Consider the following 18,317-nt stretch of genomic DNA (forward strand, 5'->3'; position numbering starts at 1 on the left):
ATCTCACAATTTGAAACTGCTGCTGAAAACGGGCGAATCTTAACAAAGCTCATAGTTAACCATATTTGTACCTTATTTGGCTCTAGTCTGTACCTTTGTCACGTCCCAACATTTACATACAAACCACTGATCTGAGACCAGCTGGTCTTCTGAATTTAGGTCGCGCAGAGCTCAGAAATGTATACATTGTTCATCTGCTATTTCATTACTAAATTCACTTCTGAGACTTTTTTTATGAACAGACTGAACATTTTGATTGCTCTGGCATCTAGCAATCTCTGCATCCTCAGTCCACACCCTCTGCAGCATAACACTTTTCTTTGCACTGTTTCGTGCAATAAAACATCACAGCTGGGTGTGGTAACACATACAATAGACCAAACCTGACTGTGATGTTGGGTGGGGTCAGAAGTGCAACAGAGTTGAACCTTTCAACCCCCAGAGGTCAATGAAGCAAAGCTTTCCCTCCATCCAAGATTTAGAGTAGAGTTGCCCTAACAGAGTGTGTGTGTGTGTGTGTGTGTGTGTGTGTGTGTGTGTGTGTGTGTGTGTGTGTGTGTGTGTGTGTGTGTGTGTGTGTGTGTCACTAACTGGTGTGCGAAATGGTGTCAGGGAGGAAGAGAGTTGTAAATGTGGGTTTCCGGAGCCAAACTAGCACTCTTTTGTTTTCTTCACTCAGGGAAAGGTGGAGCAGTTTATGCATGTGTGCATGGATGTGTTGGGCTGTTTGTTTGTTGGGGTTGTGTGGTGTTGATTATTATCATAAGGCATGACTGTTTGGGGTTGGGTTTTGTAGCTGTATCTGCTTTAGAGGGAGATAAAAGACTGGAGTGCTGTGTTGTTGTACCTGTTAAAATATTAAGGATGTATTATACAACATCCTTGCTATGACATTAACACTGATATCCTCACATCCTGAGAATATGATACAAACTTTTACTAGTGTTGTTTGAAGTCTATCTATGCATGGTTTTAAACTATTGTGAAAAGAATATAATTAAGTATTGAATGGCAGATGGGTGAAAGAAGGACTACATGGTTTGAATTTGGGCAGGTGTGTGTACTTGACTAGATTTTGGGTTTGAAACATAAGCAAGTTTAAATAAGACTGTGCTGGCTTAGTGTTAGCCTTGGAGTAAATGGTAATGGTAAGGCGTGGATTAGGCCAAGGGGTTACAAAGTGGGTGCAGTGTAATACGTGGGTGCTGTTGTATTTGGGTTTTGCATAAAAACCCAGTTTGTATGTTACAGAACAGTACTGTTAACACTCCTTGACGGTGAATGTTGATGCTGTTTGAGTGCAGATACGTTCTTCCCCTTTAAACCACAATGTGCTGGTTTGTCACATTAGACACCCACAGACACACATGTAGACATGCACACACGCATGTATAGTACGGTAACAGGCACACAGACATTTTCACTTTATCCTCCCACAACCCGACCTGAGTAGCTGTTCAGATCATTGCCACATTGACGTAATTGTTGAAAGCTTGTTGTGTAAATACAGTTTTGCTTTCATACTGAATACCAGTGCATATATGAGCATCTATACATTTGTAGCATTGTTGGGTGCTGTGACACTTCCACCCAAGTTTACGTCACTGTGAACAACACTTCTGCTTTTATTAGGACCCGAGCGCCGACAGCGGCGAAGGCCCTATTGGAACTGAAGGAATTATTTTCCGGCAAATGAATTGCCTTTTTGAGGGGCTTAACATATTCAAAAACTCACCAAAATCGGTCACATCAAGTCTGGTGAAAATGTACGTATTTTAAGGTTTTCAGGAATAGGCGCAAAAAAATGGCTCGCTAGCGCCCCCTACAAAGTTAAAAAAACTGAGCCCCTGCAGTGCGTTTAACGTAGACTCACGAAACTTGGTACACATATGTAGCATGTCAAAATGTAAAAAAAAAACTTCATTGGAGCCATACCCTAAACCCAACAGGAAGTCCGCCATTTTGATTTCAAAGTTCAGTTTCCACATGTCGTACTTTAACGAACTCCTCCCAGAGATTTCATCCAATCAACTTCAAATTTGGTCTGTACCAGACATTAAAGATGAAAAATGATAGGGCGATAGATTCGTGATAGGGCGTGGCCGTGACGGGGCGGCCATTTTGTGCGTTTCGCCATCAAAACAGGAAGTGGGTGTAACTTGAGTGTACATTGTCCAATTGGCTCGAAACTTTTCAGGATTCATAAGCGTCCAACCCTGAGGACAAGTAAAGGCCGATATTTATTTAAAGTCATAGTGCTAGTGGCAACAGGAAGTATTCTTAAAAGTCAAGGTGCTATACTTTAACAAACTCCTCCTAGAGATTTCATCTGGCAGACTTTAAACTTGGTCTGTACCATCTCAACACCTTAAAGATGAAAAGTTATTAAAAGAAAAACTTTTCGTCAAACGGTGTGGGCGTGGCATGGCGGCCATTTTGAGTGTTTAGCGATGAACGAGAAAGTGGCTGTAACTACAGTACACATTGTCATATCTGCTTGAAATTTAAAAACACAGAATCAACGAGTCCAGTCCTGAGGACATATACAGGCCAATATTGACTTTTGGTCATAGCACCCCCTGCTGGCAACAAGAAATGTGCCTTATATGACAAACATCATCCGATTTACATGAAACTTAGAATTTGTGGTCTACATGTGATCACCCTTGTGTGAGGTATCATTGAACTCGGCAGAGACTTCCTTATTCATTGGTCATGGTTTGGCCCGCCCCCCTATGCTTAGCCACGTCCACTTTCATAACTGGTGACCCGTTTAACGTAGAGTCTTGTGTGAGGTATCATTGAACTCAGCAGAGAGTTCCTTTTTTATTGGTAAAGGTTTGCCCCTACCCCTATGCTTTGGCCATGCCCCGTTTCACAGCTAATGAACTGTATGACGGAAAGTCTTGTGTGAGGTGTCATTGAACTCAGCAGGGAGTTCCCTTTTCATTGGTGATGATTTGCGGTGTCCGAGTGCTGTGCAAATGCACGGTCGCAAGGAGCGGTGTCCGCCAGTAATCCCGACGCGCAGAGGCGCGAGGGCCCGTCCAACGCTGCTTGCAGCTTTAATTGTCCATTGTTGTTGTGTGAATGCACTGCAGACTTTTTAAAAAAAGTCAATCTAAACTTTACAATAACATGACCTTGACAACAACAGAAGCAGACATGACATTCTCTCTAAGGGATTACCTAACACAAACAATTGTCTCTGCTGCTTGATTTTGACGAAAACTAATCTAAAACACTTATCATACTTTTGAAAATGGCTTAAATGGCTAAAATGGTCATACTTTGTAGTATGCACAACTTCATATAAAAACCCGGTATGACCCTTAAAATGTGTGTTTGTGTTGCAGAGATTTCTAACCTGCTGGTGGTCACTAAAGAAAGAGCACCGACCCCTCAGACTCCCATGCAGGAGAGTCAGCTCAGCTTCCATCGCATTCTCAAGGAGGAGATTGAACAGGTACACCATATCCTCTTCATGTCTGTCTTCCATGTTATGATGGTAATGGCCGTTTTACAGTAGCTGCAGCCAAGCCGCAGCCACGTCAAAATGACGTAGATCTTGCCGGTGCGCCCGGATTTATAGCGTGCGAGCAGAGGTCGCGCACCACTCTTTTTTTTTTTTTTTTGTTTCTCAGCGGCGCGTGACATAGCGGAAAGAGAAAGCATGAATGAGATCCTGGGTAACCGGATGCCAGGACTCTCTTGTAAAGTTACTGGGTTAAGATTCTTTTATGGTGAATGAAAGGCTTAATCTGACGAAGTAGGTCATCAAATCAAATCGAAGCTTTGACGTCAATGCTGCTGCCAGCTCTGCCGTTGTTTATCTTTTTCTTCTTCTTCTAGTTTGTAGAAAGAGCAAAGTCGGTAGCCTTTCCTCATTAGCGCCACCTCTGTTCAGGAGAAGACGGCAACTAATGTCGCAACCACCAACACGGGTATAAATAGTTAGGGCGATTCCGTGACGTCACATATGCGCGCGCCAGCTGGGCTGTGGCTACTGTATAACGCCCTTACTGCAGTAATGGATATCTGTTGTAAAAATGGAAAACAAAAATGTAAGTCCATATAATGTATTACAGAGTTTAATATGATTAAAGATGTTTTTTTACGATACAGTTTAAGCTTCCAGTGTGCTGCATGTTATGTAAATAACGGTGACAAAATATTAGAATATCAGAAACTACGCAGTATGATTTTTTTTTTTTTTTTTTTTTTTTTTTTTCTCATAATCCACACAGTTTAATGTATGCCCTTAACAACTGAACTTCTTCTCGTTTTTATATGATTTAAAAAGAGAAAAGGGATTCCTCGAATATGGGGACACTCATCAGACCAATGCAGACATTATCTTGACTCTCTTCCGTATCTTATGTTTATATGTATATATATAATGTTGAACTTATTTCTACCTACAAGTACTTTCCTCTTCATTTCGAATGAGGGTACAAGTTGAAGTAGAAGTTGCTTATCCTCCAACACGCATGGAATAAACAAACTTTAACTAAGACTTCTTCTCTGGACAGAAAAATGTATCTAACACAAGTTTTAGAAGCCCTGCTCTTGTAGTAGACATAGTTTGGATACTGGATGTAACACTTTTTATCTCCGTTGTGTTAACCAGGAAGAGCACCTGGGACGGGGAACAAGAACCAACATCTACTCAGGCACCCTGAGGGTGAAGAGTGAGGAGGATGAGGATGCAGGTTACTCATCCTTCCAGGAGGTCAAGGTGGTCCTTAAGGTGCTGGGTTCTGGACACAGGGACATCTCCCTGGTGAGACACACTCAGATTCTGTACATCCTTGTACATCCTGTTCATATGAGGACTACATCCATTCTGTAACCTCTAACCATACTGAAAGTGACAATACTTATTAGCAGTAGCTTTTTTTTAAATCTAGTCTTTGTCTTTCTTTTGATAGGCCTTCTTCGAAACAGCCAGCATGATGCGACAAGTGTCCCATAAACACATAGTGCTGCTGTATGGAGTGTGTGTCCGCCACCAGGAGAGTAAGTGCATTTTAGGAACTGTGTGTACAGTATGTACATGTGTTTGAGAGTGTGGGGCTTTTGTTTTTTACATCTTAGTCTCTTTGTGTTTGCGTGGAACAGATATCATGGTTGAGGAGTTTGTCCAGCTAGGGCCCCTGGACTTGTTTATGAGGAGACAGCAGAGCCCACTCGGCACACCATGGAAGTTCCAAGTGGCCAAGCAGCTGGCCTCAGCTCTGAGCTACTTGGTGAGACCGGAAAAAAAAAACCACACACACTTTACACACAAACTATAAAAATTTAAGCATGTAAGTGCTGAATGCGCCCATTTTGTCAACATAATCTTTATATTTGCTATCTTGCTTTTGTGTGTGTGTGTGTGTGTGTGTGTGTGTGTGTGTGTGTGTGTGTGTGTGTGTGTGTGTGTGTGTGTGTGTGTGTGTGTGTGTGTGTGTGTGTGTGTGTGTGTGTGTGTGTGTGTGTGTGTGTGTGTGTGTGTGTGTGTGTGTGTGTGTGTGTGTGTGTGTGTGTGTGTGTGTGTGTGTGTGTGTGTGTGTGTGTGTGTAGGAGGACAAAAAGCTGGTCCATGGCTTTGTGTGTGCTAAAAACATCCTGCTGGCCAGAGATGGACGGGGCACCAATGAAGGAGGCCCCTTCATCAAGCTCAGCGATCCAGGAATACCAATCACAGTACTCACCAGAGAGGGTGAGTGTACACACACATATATGCATGGACATGCAGTCTCTCTCTCTCTGGGTTACTAAAAGTGAAACCTAAGTGGTTACAAAATACCTACCATGGAATATTTCACAATTACTTCCGTTTTCTTTCCCAGTCAGCTGTCAATAGCAGTGAAACGAAAACGCATACAATGCACACACATGTAATAAAGTTAAATTAAAATAATTTGAATTTATTGATTGGTTAGATTAATTTATCATACATTCTGAAAACTAACTAGAACTTCAAAGATACACACAGTATTGTCAATCAAAACGAAAGTGTAAAAAATTATTTGTGTATCTGCCCCGTGATTCATTATTATGATTGTCATGAAAATCTGACAAGTAGTTTTTCCGAAATCCTGCTGACAGACAAACAAACCCAGCTGAAAACATAACCTCCTTGGCGGAGGTTATAAATAGAAAAAGAACATTTCCGATCAGGCAGAGGTTGTCAGCAATAGGACTCGCATTTGTCACATAATCAATACACATTCAATCAGGCACATTTCCCTCTCAGGTTTGGGTTCAGGGAAGATGGCACAATAATGACATTTCTCAGATTGCACGGTTGACTTCCCTTCAGTCTCAAGTTTCTTTTTGTCAATTAGAGCAGAAGTTGTGTGATGTAACATTGTGGCTGTATAGGACGGACTGGAAATGTTTCTCTGCAAATGTCCATCGCAGCACACCCCTGGGATTGCTCCTCCCTTTCTCTTTGTCCCCAGAACTCTTTACATTTCTTCTTCTGCCTCCATCACTTTGCAGAACAATCAGTCTTCCAGTTACACATTGATGTCCTTGTATATAGATTTGATCGAAAACATAGTGGGTAAAGTGCTGAGAAACCCACTGGGAGCACTTTTCCCTTCCCAGCAATCTCTGATCGCTTTACTCAAATCCATCATTGCTTTATTTCTTTTTTCTCTTTCTTTTGTCCTTGCACTCAATTATCTCCTTCCCCACTCCCATTTCTGTCTCCATCTCCCCTTTTTTCGCTCCATTCAGCCCCACTACAGCTTCTTCCCCTCTTCACTCCTCTTCTTTTCCTCCAGTAAGTCCTTCTGTGTTGCACTCTCAGCTTCTGTAACTCACTAACATACACCCCTCATCTGATGTTATGGATTTGTGAAGCTAAAATGCCAACCATGGAGGTTAGCCAATCAGTTATCCTGTCTTCCAGTCAGAGTAATATATTTCAGCCAGACAAAGCCAAGCCTTTTTAGATTCAGTGGATGCAGTCAGTCAACATTTTAAGCCAGCTACCCACCCAGTCAGCCATTCAGATCGCCACTGCATTTTCCGGTTAGTTCCTGGTATTTGGAGCATGGTGAGAATATGTAGGCTCCGATCCATGATGTCACGCTCTATTACTTTCAAATTGTGTTTTTACATATGAGATTTTGTCAGCATTTGGTTGAAGTGATCATATAGTTTCAATAACATACATTACATTCTATGCTGAGACCAATGTGGACAAATCAGGGATAAGGAAAAACTACACACAAAAAACCCTCCAATAAGAAAAGAAAATGGAAGAACCTTCAAGAAGAGCAACATACTGTCGGGGATAACTCTTCCATGGCAGACAGACATGCAATAGATCCCATATATGAAGACAATTAACAATATTACATTAGACACAACCAAATTAGAAGAAGAAATATGAGTGTTACAGCCTGATGAGGACGGACCAATGTGGTTATAATGTAGTTATTCAGTTATTATGATATCTCAGTCTGTTGAAGGCATTTTTGTGTAAGGGTTAGCAAGTACATGTTTTCTTCACTTGCTAAAAAGTATATTTGATTCCACACGTAGTAATATCCGAGGAAACTTTCCCATTATCGCATCTTAAAGGGGCAAGGTTGGCATCATCACTCATCCACACATCGGTTCTGTCAAACATCATTACAATTCAGAATTCCTGTGTTCAGTATTTCACGCATCTCCAATAATCTTTTGTTTTTACAAAGACACCAGGGAACTGAAAGATATATGTGCATAATTGAGTCACTGTTGCTAAAGCTGACTTTATTTGCTTCTGCAGAGTGTGTGGATCGTATCCCATGGATCGCTCCAGAGTGTGTGAAGAGCACGTCCTCCCTGAGTGTCGCAGCTGACAAGTGGGGCTTTGGTACGACTCTGTGGGAGATCTGCTATGATGGAGAGGTCCCCCTCAAAGACAAGAAACTCACAGAGGTAGGGATGAAGACATACATCTCAACTAAACTTGTATTTCAAATCTGATGGCTAAGATACTTTCTTTTTATTCCCTTTACATATTCTCTGTCCACCATCACACATCAATGATCACACTAGCTCTGTTTTTTATGCACCCTCTCATTCTCGTGTGTCTTTGTGCTGAGCAGAGGGAGAGGTTTTATGAAACCGAATGCCAACTGGCCACCCCAGACTACAAGGAGCTTGCAGAACTGATGACCCACTGCATGAACTACGACCCCAAGAAGAGACCTTTCTTCAGGGCAATCGTCAGAGACATAGACATGCTAGAGGAAAAGAGTATGTATCAGGGGAATGTGTGTGCTGTACATTATGTTTGGTATTTTCATATAATAGGGTGGATGCAAATATGAAGTAAAACCTTTTGTTTAAGCAGTTTTATTGCCTTTAGATGTCTCCAAAAAGATCTAACTACACTGCAGAACAGGCTATAAGCAGGTACAGGTTCCAAAATTCAGGCAGGCATTTGTCTACAGTTTGGAATATGATCCGAATGTTTTGCATGTTTTGTATCTCACCTAGCAGCAGCCCAGTAAGCAGTGCAAAGAAAGAGAGAGAGAGTTGTTTACTTAACTCAGATGTTAGTGAGGAAGTTCACTAGGTTCATTATCACTGATCTACCCCTCCGCTGGGCCCCATGGCAACATAATGTACTCTGTTCTTCCACCTGCTGGCCAGAATTGGATACTGCAGTCAGTCTGACTCGAGCGTAAAGCTTATTACCACAATGACCTTTTTATAGATTAAAATCCCAAAACAGCAACAAAATCACTTTAACTAAAATATCAATCTACTATTAATTGCAGCTCAAAGCATTTGAAAATTAGTTTAAAAACAAAGTTTTGGATAAATAATCTGTTTTATAAGTATTGATAATGTTGATACAGAATGGGTCTTGCTTGAGCAATACATTTTCCTACTAAAAGTAGCCATTTGTGTGGAAACCAGAGCATTCAAACAGTTACATAACCACACTGAGTTCTGTTGAAAACTTTGACACAGTCAACCACAATAGACTTCCTATGACGCAGGCATGCTTATGTTGAAGAAAAGACTGTTTGTTGCTGTTTTACCCAGCATGCTTAATGTATTTGTTTCTTTTTTCGCCTCTCAGACCCATCTATCAAACCCCAGCCTACACCAGAGGTGGACCCAACTATGTTTGAAAAGAGATTCCTGAAGAAGATCAGAGATCTGGGAGAGGTAAACTATTACTGCTGTATTTATGCTTTTGAGTTAATCTCTGATCTGTTTAGCAGATCTTACCATTTGTAAGAATGATCAAACTGACAATTTCCAAATGCGCAAACAAAATGACTTGTACATTTAGTTCACATGCATTGGTAAATATTTAGTAATACATTAGATAATAAATTATGTAGTAGTATGGTGAGTACTGTATGGGCTCTTTTTTTACGGTACACATCAGCTAAGTACTATTAAAAAGTGTCACCTGGAGTATGATCATTCTTGTGATCCTCCATAATCTAAAATGAGCTGTAGGGATGTTAAAAAAATACAGAACACAGTATTCTCTACAGACCAAAAATAAGCAAGGACTTCAGCCAATGATGAGAAACAATTGGTCCCACACAGGAAGTAGACTAGAACTCTTTCTTGATCAACTGAATCATTTAAATTTTTCATGTTCATCATACAGGGTCACTTTGGTAAGGTGGAGCTGTGTCGCTATGACCCGCGGGGAGATAAAACAGGGGAGCTGGTGGCAGTGAAGTCCCTAAAGCCGGAGAACCGGGAGGAGCAGAGCAACAACCTCTCGAGTGAGATCGACATCCTGAAGGCACTCTACCATGAAAACATTGTCAAGTACAAAGGCATCTGCCAAGAGGAAGGTAAGATGGGAAGAGTGCATACACAAAAATAAACGGTAACACTTTACTTGAAGGTCTCTACATAAGAGTGACATGACACTGTCATGAACACATGGACCCTAACTCTAACCCTAACTTGTTATGACAAAAACCGAATGACCCTTAATGACAGAAGCGTTATGTCATAAACGTTTATGATTTGTTTATAATGTTTATGACGCGTTCATGACAGTGTCATGTCACTCTTATGTAGATACCTTTTAAGTAAAGTGTAACCAAATAAACACTAACAATTGTATATTCAGTTGCAGACAAATTGTGTGTTAGATCTGCGCTCCAGTCACTCAACACAATTTAACAAACATTTTAGGCCACATTAAGATATTTTCTACAGATGTAGTTTAATGGTAGGTTATTTGCCTTTAAGTCAGTTGCAGCAGACACATTTACAGAATGTAAAGGGCACATGAGTACTGATGGATGGTGTTTAAGCCACCTGAAATTAAGCTTTGGTGGTTCATTTTTTAAAATAAAAGCATGGTAAATAAATGTTATATCAGAATAGGTTTACATGGTCTAGTTTTCAAAAAACACCATATTTTTGTTGTACTGCACATTGCTGCAGCTCCTCTTTTCACCCTGTGTGTTGAGCTCTCCGTTAGCTACAGAGTGAGGCGTGATGCCTCACTCTGTAGCTAAAACAAAGATGGAATAGGAGTGTGATACTCCTATTCCACTTTCACTTTGTAAAACTATAACAAAATAAAGGAAAGGGAAAAAGCATAAAATGAGCACTTTAAGTTAAATGCTCAGATTCCAGGCAGGCGTTTCAATGATTGGAGTGTATTTTACCATTATATCAGAGTCACAGACTTGAGCATTCCATTTTCCGAAAATAATTATCCCACGATCTTTAAAAAACCTAGACTGTCCCTTAAAACACCTACCGCTGTTCTGACGGTATTTCCTGAATTCTTAAAGACTCACAGTAACATCTGGACAATAAAATCTTCCATCCGCTTGAACAAAAGAAAAGTTCTTTATTTCCTATCTAGGAAAACTGGAAATATGTTTAATATTTCTCATCCAGATGTTTAGAAGAGTCTTTAAGGATTCTGAAAAAATACCGTCAGAACAGCAGTAAATGTTGTTAAACTGACCCCTGGATTTGTTTTGTTTTTTAAAAATCTGATTATTTTTTGGGAAAGCAGATGCTTAGCCCTGTGACTTGAAAGTAATGGTACATGAAAGGCGCAAACGGGGGTTAGCATGTATACACAGACACACACAACCTCTTCATATATTAAAGCGCAATTTCTGCTGATGAATTTACGTGTTATGTCTTTATGCCTCTGATTGCATTTATGTGTAATTGTGTTTGTAGGGGGTCAGGCCATTAAGCTGATCATGGAGTACCTTCCACTGGGCAGTTTAAAGGAGTATCTACCCAGAAACAAAAGCAAGACCAGCCTCAGCACCCTGCTCAGCTACTCCATCCAGATATGCAAGGTAACACAGTTTCTCTCCACTGAGTGGTTTCCTTAGACCAGCTGGGACCATCAGGCACTTTTGTATCTTATATTGTTATAATTTGACACGTGACCACTATGTCCTTGTCTTTGATGTAAAAAAAAATGATGTTGCTGCAAATGCTATAGAAGTAGTCCTCTCCCACCAGACTTAGCTTTACTTGTCTTCATGTTCCCATCACTCAGTCAAAGTCACACAAAGCCATAGACTGCATTTCAGTCACTCTAAACATTTATCTATCTAAAAAATACCCTTTTCTGTGGTCTATTTAAGGGAATGGACTATCTGGGATCTCGAAATTACATCCACCGGGACCTGGCTGCCCGAAATGTGTTGGTGGAAAACGAGAGGACGGTGAAGATCGGCGATTTCGGCCTCACCAAGAGCATCAAGGACAACGAGGGATATTACACTGTCAAAGATGAAAACGACAGCCCTGTTTTCTGGTGAGAAGAAGGAAGTTAGAAAAGCTTTTTTAGCTTTATTTTATGATTTTTTTGGACTTTTTTTTATGACATCCTATTCTATGATTGTTTATGACATACTATACTATGACTTTTTAAAGATTTTTATGACGTACTATACTATGACTTTCTATGATTTTTTAATTACTTTTTTATGACATACTTTAGCTTGTTTATGACAGTATACTATGATTTTTTTTTTTAAAGATTTTTTGACATACTATTCTATGGCCTTCTATGATTGTTCAACTTTATTATGACATACTATTCTATGATTTTCTTATGATTTTTAATGACATACTATATTATAATTTTCTATGACTGTTTTGACTTTTTATGACAAACTATTGTATGACTTTTTTTTAAACATTTTTATTACATACTAAACTATGACTTTGTATGAAATGCAGGGGTTTTGATGACTGAGTGCCAATGTATTAAAAATGTATGGAAAGGGTCTTAAAGGTATTAAATTTAACTTCATAATTTCTGCATATACCCCGTTTAAGCAAAGACTTGGCTGGTTCCCTTTGCAGATATGAATCTGTAAGAGGGGTCTGTGTACTTGGCGGCCAACGGATTTTCGTTTTGAAAGGAAAAAAGCAAAAAAGATAAACGGCCAGTTTCCCAATTACCATTAGTAAATAGGAAAACAAAAAACGGAAAACAACCCATTATTCGTTTTTTGTTTTGATATTAAAAACGAAAAACTATCTCGTTGTAGATGGAACTCGGAAATTAAATTGTGTGTATAAATCTTATTCCTCATTCATTTTTTTCGTGACCCGGAAGCGATCGTAGGTAGTAAGCGGCTGCATACCCGGAAATCATTTGGACATCAATGAGACCCATGAGACCATGGACCGTTAGAATGATACGGACGTAAAAATGTTTTTAGACGAATATGCTAGTTTTATATTAGAAAACTGATGTATTGTGGGGATATAGCAGCTGCGTTGGGTTCACAGTTTGGAACGATACGGGGGTTTTCTGAGAGGAGTGTGCGGAGGTGGTGTGCTCAGCAGGGACTTGTGGCGAAACACAAGTTGACTTTTATTATGAAGTGGTCACAGAGATTAGCGCTGACTGCTCTCATTCATCAAAAATGAGTCTACACAACAAGACAACCATCATAGTCTAATAATAATAATAATGAAGCGAAAACATTTTCAAAATTTCTCATTTTCACATAAAAGGCCTTTGCCTGCAAAGTACACGGACCAAGAGGGCATCTGATATTTGTTGTAGTAGCCTTTTCTCTCTGAAGGTATGTAATGCTGTATACAAAGCTGTATATTTCAGTGAAAACTGCTGATAGACACAAAGGGAAAGCATGGTCACATTAACACAAAAACTTACTATGTAACGATTTGTTGAAATGGACAAGCAGCCATGCTCCTACACTGTTTCTTTTTCTTTTTTCCAGGTATGCTCCAGAGTGTCTGACTCACTGCAAGTTCTACCTTGCTTCAGACGTTTGGTCCTTTGGGGTGACGATGTACGAACTCATCACCTACTGCGACTCCTCCAAGAGCCCGATGACGGTCAGTTTGCAGCTCTCTTCTTATTATCTTCACTCTCACACAGGCGTTCAAGAAATACGTCTAATCCTTTTTTGGACGCTCGGATAATGAGTCCACATTGAATACACATCACACATACTGTACTGGTCTGGCAGAGATAAATAAGTGAATTTATTAAAGCATTACATACACACACAATCATTTGTATATGGCAGATGGTGTCGGTCTTTGGCCAAAGCGACAGATGATAGACTCCACCAGGAGCTGTGTCTCTGCCAGCGCTAAGAGCTCAGTTTATCATGAGGATCTTTCACGTACATCCAGCTTTTAACTGCCACTTTTCCTGATTGACCTATCACTGTTCCTGGAAGGGAATTAGTAATAAAGACCTGCACGGGTCAGAGAATGTTAATAAGAAGACAGAAGCTAAAAAAAAGAAAGGAAAAAAAAAAAGCTAATAGCTATTACATCTGGACCACAAAGACTGAATGACTGTGTTGTATCACTAATGTTCATGTTTCATGTCTAAATAATAGAGCAGTTATTACATATTGTTGTAGGTTTCTTTTGTAACCCGTCCTTGTCCTCACCCACGCAGCTTTTCCTCAGTATGATTGGTCGAACTCAAGGTCAGATGACTATCATCCGATTGGTGAAGGTGTTGTCAGAAGGGAAGAGGTTGCCACGTCCCGAAGGCTGTCCTGAGCACGTAAGTCTTCTCATTACCAACACAACACAATAATGACATGGACACAGGTTTTTTTTTTTTTTTTTTTTTTTAAGATGGGTTCTAAAGTCTTTATTTCCAAAAACGAATGCAAAGACAACATAAGGAAAGGGAAGCAATAGTCAAAATATCTGGCCGCGGGCGGGTTAGGAGAAACAGATTGAAGAAGGGTAGTGGCTTCTTTTGTACAGTTACCTCTGTGTTAAAATAAACATCCTGTTAGAGAGGAAACAGATCTTCTAAAAAAAAAAAAAAAAAAAAAAAAAAAAAAAGTTCAGAGAACCCAAATTACAAATAAAACATGTTCTCATTTAACTCTAGTAACATCTAGACATACACGTAGTTTTGGTTCAATATAATAAATATAAGTTTTGAGATATCCACCTCCCAGTATGATGGAGGTGAACAAAAAACTAAACTGAAACATCTTTTTCTAGAATTAGTATCCTTGTTAATTTTCTGAGTTAAGAGTTTCCATTTGATCTTCTACTCTATAATTAGTCTTTCTGAAATTTGTAAACTCTGTGGTGGAAGAAAACGTTAATTTACATGAACAACCTTTTTTGGTGAAGCAGGTGATGGTTGCTTTAACTGTCCTTTAGCAAAGGTCAGAGTCAGAAGACAATGTCTTTATAAATATTCAGCCACCCGCATAAATGCTATTAGGCCGGCTACACACTGGCTGCGTCGTGTGAGCATGTCCGCTACGTCGCGTGTCGGTTTTTATTTCGGCTCCCATGTTAACAGGTCAGAGCTTGCACGCTGCCTGCGTGACGCGCACATCTCAGGCGCGGCTCGAGCTGCGCCGAAAACGCGTACGTGCTAGAAATAGAACCGACGCCTATTTTTCACACGACACACAAGCGTGTTGGAAGCGTTTCCAGGCAAAGTAGACTAGGAAAAGATGTTTATATGTAATTTTGACACAAAATAAATGCCATGTTGATGTTTGAAAGTCTCTAGGTTTTGACATAAATGCAGATATATAAATGTAATAAAATTAAAATTTTATTACAAATATTGCACCTGTCAATACAAAATGAAATATTCTGTAGCCTATTTTGCCGTCAATACTGCCGACGTTGTCTTTGCTGTGATCACTAAATATTTATGTTTAACATGAAGTATACCACTGCTTGAGTGCAGTAATCAATGGGAAACAAACATGTGTTTGCAACATGCAGCAGCGCCGCATCAGACACGTTTCTGGTGTGTAAACATAGAAAAATCCACGCAGCTGACACGCAACAGAAACGCCACGCTCACGCCACGCAGCCAGTGTGTAACCGGGCTTATAGTTGGGTTTGCTGGGTAATGATGCTCCTTTAAAGGAGGGAAACCACCACTATAAGTGCTTTCTGTAGAGACATATGAGAACACTGTGTAACATTATAAATCAAGGCCACAATGTCACTTCTTTGAGACCCCTGAATAACAAGAGTCACATTTAAATATTTGGTTACACTTTACTTGAAGGTATCTCCATAAGAGTGACATGACACTGTCATGAACGTGTCATTAACATTATAAAGAAGTCATAAGCATTTATGACATAACTCTTCTTTTAGTAAGTGTCATTTGGTTTTTGTCATGACAAGTTATTAAATAGGGTTAGAGTTCATGTGTCATGACATTCGTATGTAGATACCTTCAAGTAAAGTGTTACCACATTTTTTTTGTTATTTACCCTGTCACATAGAGCAGCTAGATTCTTAACGTCTGTTTTTAAAATTCTGATATTTGTGAAGTGCGGACTGATTTATTTATTTTTTTTGCCACAAAAATCTTTATATAAAAATGATCCCAGGGAGTTAAGGCACACAGATTTTCAGTTTGGGGCTTCAGCGAAACCCTACTTTAAATATTTGAGCATTATTATTGAACTAACACACACTAACCTGTGCCATCTATAGGAAAGGTAGGTTGTAGCAGTCGGAGTTTAACCTGGTGATGTCGCCTACTACAGGCAAAGAATGTGAAAGCTGCCGCAGTTTCTTTGTTAGTGTGTTTCTTTTCTACCACCTGTCGTCTAACCTGATTCCCGTGGGACAGGTGTACGAGCTGATGCGCCGGTGCTGGGAGAACACGCCCGAGAGGAGAATCACCTTCAAGCGGCTGGTGGAGGAGCTGACCGCCATGCAGCAACAGCAACAACCACAAAACAACCTTTAAACCTCCTCAAACTGTTTAAAGCTCTGGGAGTGAAGCTGACTTTTGCGTGCAGACTCGGGACCGGATTTTAACAGCAAAACTGACCTGAGGTCAGCATCTGCTTGTGCATCTTTATTGTACTAAGAGACGGTCCTAAAGGATCAGAGCTTCACACAACGCCATATAAACTTTCCACAACCAAGAAAAGACTTTCAATCCTATCAATCATTTTAGTCTGCAATATTTTTATTTCTCATATTTGTTATCCTATTCCGAGTTATGAGTGTTTTGAATGAAACAAGTAAATCCTATGAACTATTGTAGCCTAAGCCTGATATCTTAAAAAGGACTTCCAAGTGTATCTAAGGGCTTTAATTGTCTACATTGCCAGAAATGTCAAACTCACGTGGTTTCACCGCTCTTACGTGTGCCAGAGGCCTCTAGAATCACTTGGACTGATATCACTCTCACTGATGGACGCTTGAACGATGAAGATCGAGCATCGAAAGGCCACGCCCACTTTCACACAGTCAAACGATTGTGTGGTGGTCTTCTTTGTGACAGACACCGATTGGATCACTGATTAATCATGTTGAGAATTGCTCCGATGGATGGACACAGGCATTACCACACATACTGAAGATGTGGTTTTTCAATGTTTTCGCCGCTGCTGTTTGTCTAATGGAGTCCTGTTTGGGTGTATTTCTTCTTCTACTCAGAGCGCCATGGAGTGATGGATAAAATATTTTCTGTGCAGATGCAGTCCCTAAGAACTGGCTTTAAATTAGAGCCACCAATCAGTCAGCAATGTTCCTTTTCACTGTGTTGTTGTCATTAAGTACTTATTTTATTTCTAGCTAAAATGCCCAAAAATATATTGATTCTAGCTTTTAGTTTTAGACTGTCGGATTAAACGGACAATTTAAGACATATTTTAGGTTTAGGAAACTGGGACGGGCACTTTTCACCATTTTCAGACATTTTATAGACCAAGTTATTGAGAAAAGAATCCACAGATCAGCCTTCATTGTTTAAATGTGTAACAAATGCCCAACCAGACACACGAAGGGCTGCATCTGCACAGGAACAGAACATCTTTTTCTTTTAAAGGTTATGGCTCTCTAATCAATCTTCCATTTGGTTTCATCTTCAAATAACCAGGATTTACATGTTTTGCTCTGATTGTTTAAGGTGGTCCAGTTTATAATCTCTAATCAAGCTTGGTTCTTTAAATGTAACAAATCGGTTAAGTTAATTGAGTGAGATAAAGGTAAGTACCTGCGAGAGACACTTGAGGGCAGTAGCACTTAACTTTTCTTTCCTCTCTGTATTTGCAGCTTTCCACAAATACTTACCCTTACTATACAGGATGGTGTACACAAAAAAGGAGACAATTTCCATAGTTGCTGATTGTATATGGAACACACAGTTTAAAGTTAGAATAAGTACTGATTGTTCACATGGCATTTTATGATTTTATGTTATTACAGTTAAAACTATTTTTAGTGACATTCATAAAAATTATGTATGTGCATTTTACTTGTTTACTTTTAATTTTCCAATATGACAATGACAGAACATTTATACCAGTGTATTTTATCGGAGTATGTGAAATGGTTTGAGCAGAGGTTTTTTTCTGTTTTAAATCCATCAGTAGATATGCGCAGCAAAATGTCGCTCTGTCATCATGACTATGGTCAGTTCTTCATTTAACTGTATGGCTTGTAACTGTGAATGTCAAAAAAAAAAAAAGACTGTCAAGAAGACAAAGTTGCGCTTTAGTCCACATTTTATTTAGGAATGTAAAAGACAATTCCTTCTGCTCAAAATAAGAGAAAAGAAATGTATATATTTTTCAAAAAATAAGATGAAAGTATGAATTATGGAAGGTAACTATGAAAAAATAAATAAAATCAATGTTTGTCGTGTTCTGTCAGTCCAAATGCAATATATATTAACTACTAAAAACAGTTCTATTACAGTTGTAAGTAGGCATGCTAAAATTGCTCTAGAATGACCTTATTCACAGTAAAACAATAGCAATGTCAGTGTGATATAAAATGTTGCAAAATCTACAGTATGTTTCAGGTAAGACTAAAATCCACATACTTAAAAAGCAAAA

At 39.5% G+C, this 18,317-nt stretch overlaps 2 protein-coding genes across 3 annotated transcripts in view; one reads left to right on the top strand and one right to left on the bottom strand.

The window, feature by feature from the left end:
• Positions 1 to 18,123, top strand: part of jak1 (Janus kinase 1) — a 41,102-nt gene extending 22,979 nt beyond the window's left edge. For both annotated transcript variants that reach the window (XM_028586833.1, XM_028586834.1), the window contains exons 12-25: positions 3,357 to 3,466; positions 4,631 to 4,783; positions 4,932 to 5,019; positions 5,122 to 5,249; positions 5,569 to 5,707; positions 7,775 to 7,926; positions 8,097 to 8,247; positions 9,083 to 9,171; positions 9,629 to 9,821; positions 11,185 to 11,309; positions 11,604 to 11,776; positions 13,221 to 13,338; positions 13,916 to 14,026; positions 16,097 to 18,123. In XM_028586833.1, the coding sequence (XP_028442634.1) occupies positions 3,357 to 3,466; positions 4,631 to 4,783; positions 4,932 to 5,019; positions 5,122 to 5,249; positions 5,569 to 5,707; positions 7,775 to 7,926; positions 8,097 to 8,247; positions 9,083 to 9,171; positions 9,629 to 9,821; positions 11,185 to 11,309; positions 11,604 to 11,776; positions 13,221 to 13,338; positions 13,916 to 14,026; positions 16,097 to 16,216 (1,850 nt within the window). In that variant the 3' untranslated portion in view covers positions 16,217 to 18,123. The remainder of the gene's footprint in view (positions 1 to 3,356; positions 3,467 to 4,630; positions 4,784 to 4,931; positions 5,020 to 5,121; positions 5,250 to 5,568; positions 5,708 to 7,774; positions 7,927 to 8,096; positions 8,248 to 9,082; positions 9,172 to 9,628; positions 9,822 to 11,184; positions 11,310 to 11,603; positions 11,777 to 13,220; positions 13,339 to 13,915; positions 14,027 to 16,096) is intronic.
• The window catches only part of raver2 (ribonucleoprotein, PTB-binding 2), a 104,729-nt gene continuing 104,378 nt past the window's right edge, over positions 17,967 to 18,317 (bottom strand). The window contains exon 17 of the mRNA XM_028586835.1: positions 17,967 to 18,317. This exon is cut by the window's right edge and continues 6,433 nt beyond it. The gene's annotated coding sequence lies outside the window, so the exon portion shown is untranslated.

The sequence above is a fragment of the Perca flavescens genome, chromosome 9 (genome assembly GCF_004354835.1).
Source record: "Perca flavescens isolate YP-PL-M2 chromosome 9, PFLA_1.0, whole genome shotgun sequence".
NCBI classification, from domain to species: Eukaryota; Metazoa; Chordata; class Actinopteri; order Perciformes; family Percidae; genus Perca; species Perca flavescens.